Source organism: Geospiza fortis, unplaced genomic scaffold (assembly GCF_000277835.1).
Source record: "Geospiza fortis unplaced genomic scaffold, GeoFor_1.0 scaffold241, whole genome shotgun sequence".
Taxonomy (NCBI): Eukaryota; Metazoa; Chordata; class Aves; order Passeriformes; family Thraupidae; genus Geospiza; species Geospiza fortis.
In genome coordinates, this window is record NW_005054491.1 from 524,005 (window position 1) to 525,202 (window position 1,198).

Consider the following 1,198-nt stretch of genomic DNA (forward strand, 5'->3'; position numbering starts at 1 on the left):
CCCCGCCGCTCCCGTCCCTGCAGGAGAAGCGGAAGCGTCAGACGGAGATCGAGAACAAAAGGCGGCAGCTGGAGGATGACAGGCGGCAGCTGCAGCATCTCAAGGTGAGAATCCCCCCTGGAGCCTCCCCTGGCTGCGGAGGGCAGCATCGTGATCCCCTCCTTGTGCTCCCCAGTCCAAGGCTCTGCGGGAGAGATGGCTCCTGGAGGGAGCCCCAGCTTCTGCCTCCGAGGAGGAAGAGGCCATGAAGAAACAGATGCAGGAGGATGAGGTGAAGACCAAGGAGCTGGAGGAAACCATCCAGAGGTAACAGGGCCGGTGTGGGGATGGGTGTTGGGGTGCAGGTAGAGGGCACACGAGTCTCTCCAGAGACCCCTGGGCATCCCTGGCACCCCTCCAGCATCCCTGGGCAGGTGGATGCTGAGATTCAGGGGCTGGGAGCAAGGCAGGGCATGCTGAGCTTGGAACTGCTGTGTGCGTGTTCACAGGGGTCTCAGGTTGGGGGAAGAGATGAGGATCTGACTCCATGTTTCAGAAGGCTGATTTATTATTTTATGATATATATTACATTAAAACTGTACTAAAAGAATAGAAGAAGGGATTTCTTCAGAAGGCTAGCTAAGAATAGAAAAAGAAGGAATGATAACAAAGGTTTGTGGCTTGGGCTCTCTGTCCAAGCCAGCTGAGTGTGATTGGCCATTAATTAGAAACAACCACATGAGACCAATCACAGATGCACCTGTTGCATTCCACAGCAGCAGATAATCAATGTTTACATTTTGTTCCTGAGGCCTCTGAGCTTCTCAGGAGGAAAAATCCTAAGGAGAGGATTGCCTGTGACACTGCTGGGAGAGGAAAATTCCCCATGGAGCTGCTGGGGCCCACCCTGGAGCCTGAGCCCTGAGCCCTGGCTGGGTTCTTTGCAGCTTTTCTTGCAGCCAGAGCCTGCCCAGCCCTGCAGCCCCTCTGGGCATGGCCAGCTGCGCCTCTGTTGGGTGTCAGTGGGATCCACAGGGTGGGGGACATGGGGCTGGCATGCTCAGGGTGCCCAGCACCCTCGATGGCTCCCTTCTGTCCTCATCCTGGTGGCCCTGCCCTTGGGAAGGAGCAGAGGAGAGGTTGGGAAGGGAGATGGCTCAGCCCCTGCCCACCCTCCCCGTGTCCCCAGGCAGCCTCAGGCGGGCCCGGAGCCCCGGCC

At 57.8% G+C, this 1,198-nt stretch overlaps 1 protein-coding gene across 1 annotated transcript in view; it reads left to right on the forward strand.

Annotated features, from left to right (window-relative positions):
* Nucleotides 1–11: 11 nt before the first annotated feature.
* Nucleotides 12–1,198, forward strand: part of PALM (paralemmin) — a gene marked incomplete at its 5' end in the record, with an annotated part of 14,136 nt that continues 12,949 nt past the window's right edge. The window contains 2 exons of the mRNA XM_031063259.1: nucleotides 12–104; nucleotides 176–306. Of these exons, the coding sequence (XP_030919119.1) occupies nucleotides 12–104; nucleotides 176–306 (224 nt within the window). The remainder of the gene's footprint in view (nucleotides 105–175; nucleotides 307–1,198) is intronic.